Here is a 3022-nt window from a genome sequence, read left to right on the forward strand (position 1 = left end):
CAGATTTCAGTCTTTTTGAGAGACTCAAAAGTTAATAAGAAGAATTATTTATTTTTTCTTTTTCTTTTTTTTTTTTTGAAGAAAACCACAAATTCTTTTATGAATTTATGACAACAAGATTAGACTAAGATCTCATCTCATCTGATGCTCTGTAAAAGTTGATAATAAGAAGATCATGAGCTTGAAACAACTGAAAACTAGAAAGGCAAAGACTAATTTTTTAAACAGTCTTTCACAATCATTTTTCCCAAAAAAAAAAAAACACCCCCAATGGATTTTTTTTTTCTTCTTCTTTTCTTCCTTGAATTGAATTAGATCCATAGTTTACAACCGATACTTCCGTACAATTATTCCTTTGTCTAACAAATGTAAGGACAAATGACTTATGAGTGAGGCAGTAAACAGTTTCTCACTATTGACAACAATAGAGTTACATAATCTAATCCCTCCCATAATTAATTATATCATTTCCACAGAATTAAGACTTGGTTTCCCACATCCAAAAAAAAAAAAAATGAAAAAGAAAAAAAAAAACCATTTAAATGGGACGATTCCTCTTAAGCCCAGCTCTGCCATCAGATTTGAGAACACCACTGGAGTCTCCTTCAGAAGAAGCATCCATGGATTTGGTGAAAGATGTTGAAAGGTCAGCATAAAGGTCAACGACCCTCCTTATGTTGTTGTTGAGCTCTCTGATTAATCCCACATTTCTGCTGAGATTGTCTGGAATCTTTGATTCATGGTTTTGGTTTATTTGATTGATTAATAGCCTGTTTTGATCCAAGATGTTCTGAACTTGAACAAAGTTCTTCTGAAATGTTTGTAAGACTTTTCCATCTATCTGGGTACCAATACCATTTCCTAGCCCAGAAAATGTGTCATGACCTTCCATTTGATTGAACACTTTCTCTCTCTATGATTTTCCTCTTCTTCTTTTGGATCACAAACGTATATATATATCAGTATCTCTGTACAATGATAAGAGAAAACAGTTAGAACAAGAAGAAAATGATGATGGTGATATAAGATGATGATGATGATGATTGAGTAGAAAAGAACAAAGGAAGATACATTCTCTGATATTAAAATATACAAAGATTTTATCTTTTATTGAAAAATAAAATAAATAAATAATAAAAAAAAACCCCATAATCATATCTCCTTATCTGCACATGCTTACATCAACCAAAAGCTTTCAGACAAAACATGAAGTAAACTAACCCTTGGAATAGTTTAAAGCATAGAGCCATATGAGACAAGTTCTGTAGTAGGAATCATGACCTCCATTTGCTGTTATTAGTTTTTGCTACTATTATTACTATTATTATAATATTTTTTACAAGAAGATTAGTGCAATTAATTAGTGTATTATCGAAAGAAAATGGATAAATGCTATTATTGTTAATATTAATAATAATATTATAATTGCCGGTTTAGTATTTTTATTGTTATTATTGATTATGATGAGATGTGAAAAAGCAGACCCATTTCCATAAAAGGGAACCTTTTTTAATGTACTCAGAAAATACCCACCTAAAGGCTAAAAGCTCAGAGTTCCAAAGAAGAATCTCAAAGACCCAAAATTTTAAACAGAGAGCAAATAAAAAATAAACCAGTCAATGATGCAGAGAAGATCAGAACATTAGGGGTACTGCTGCAGAGACAGCATTATTAATCTTTACAAGCATAAATACAAAATAAAATAAATGATAATAGAAATAATAAATTCAGTAATACTTCAAATATATATAAATATATTAAAAAGGAGATTTTTCTGTCAAACAAAATTGAAATATGTTTTCATATTTTGAAATTCAGAAACAGCAGAACACAAAGGATCAAATGGGTAATTCAGATAGTTGCATAAGTATAAATTCTTGTTATTTTTTTTATTAAATAAATAATAAATAAAATACAATAAAGAATGACCATATCATAATAAAAGTAAAATATTTATATATAAAAAAAAAATCCCAAACCCACTAGCATTAGAAGATCTCGAAGAACCAAAATTCAACACAAAATTATAATTCAGAAAGAGCATTAACTTTCTCAAGAGAAAGCTCAAACATCCCAGACCCAGAATAAAAAACAAACCCAAAAGAAGAGTAAAGAAAAAAAAAACAGAGAGCTTTATGAGATCAATGTCTTCACACACACACCAAAAAAATACCCATAAACTAAAACAAAAACTCAAACCAAAAAAACGAACCGACCCCAAAAGATTTCCCATTTACAATCATGTTTTTTAGATGAATATATATTATATATTTATAAATATATTCGTACCTTGAAAATCTGAAACATTACATTCTGGGACTGGAAAAAGAGAAAGAGGCGAAGGCTTTTCCCGAGGAACTGTAGAAAAGGATCGGCGATTTAATCGAATCCCCGGAACAGAGCCAGACCGGTGTCTGGGATTTTGGATTGTGAGAATTTTAAGAGAAACAAAAGAGTTTTCAGAGAGAGAATATGTAGATTTGACAGTCACGCTCGGACCCCTCTCTCAGTGTATTTGTGTGTGTCTATTCTATATTCTATAATCTAAAATCTATATATCCACCTGTTATTTCCCCAAATATTTATTTTATTTAATAATTTTATTCACATGAGGATTTTTTAGACTGTATTGGCTCCGATCATAAGCTTGACTTAATTATTGGGTCGTTTGTTGTCCACGTGGCTATTGATTACTCATTTAATGACTGCCATGTAGAAGGACCCACTTTTAGGATATCTTGGAATGTTATTATCTTAAGTAAATGTTTCAAAGTGAAACCTCTTTTTCCCACCACAATACTTTCTCAGTAAATTTCTTCTAAACCTTTTTTTATTAAGGAAAAAATAAAAGAGCAAAAAAAAAAAAAATTGGGTTTGAGTTGAGATGGACAAAGGGATTTATCTTTTCTCACGGGTCTCTTTCTGCCTTTCAATCTTTGTTTTTATCATTATTAATAATTTATTTTTTTTCTACCTTGTAGATGCCCAATAATGTACAACTATTGGCATTTTACGTTCTGTT

The 3022-nt window shown here is 30.2% G+C and overlaps 1 protein-coding gene across 1 annotated transcript; it reads right to left on the bottom strand.

Annotated features, from left to right (window-relative positions):
* Positions 1-241: 241 nt before the first annotated feature.
* Positions 242-2539, bottom strand: LOC115707722 (protein ELF4-LIKE 3). Its single transcript, XM_030635752.2, has 2 exons — positions 2290-2539; positions 242-968 (listed from the first exon to the last, which is right to left on the bottom strand). Exon 2 carries the CDS (start codon positions 890-892, stop codon positions 539-541), a length of 354 nt encoding a protein of 117 aa, XP_030491612.1. The 5' UTR covers positions 893-968; positions 2290-2539; the 3' UTR covers positions 242-538.
* Between the last annotated feature and the right edge of the window lie 483 nt (positions 2540-3022).

This window comes from Cannabis sativa, chromosome 1 (genome assembly GCF_029168945.1).
Source record: "Cannabis sativa cultivar Pink pepper isolate KNU-18-1 chromosome 1, ASM2916894v1, whole genome shotgun sequence".
NCBI lineage: Eukaryota > Viridiplantae > Streptophyta > Magnoliopsida > Rosales > Cannabaceae > Cannabis > Cannabis sativa.

Bases quoted from the DNA above. Each gene is read 5' to 3' on its own strand.
- LOC115707722 (XM_030635752.2), bottom strand. From the start codon at position 892: ATGGAAGGTCATGACACATTTTCTGGGCTAGGAAATGGTATTGGTACC.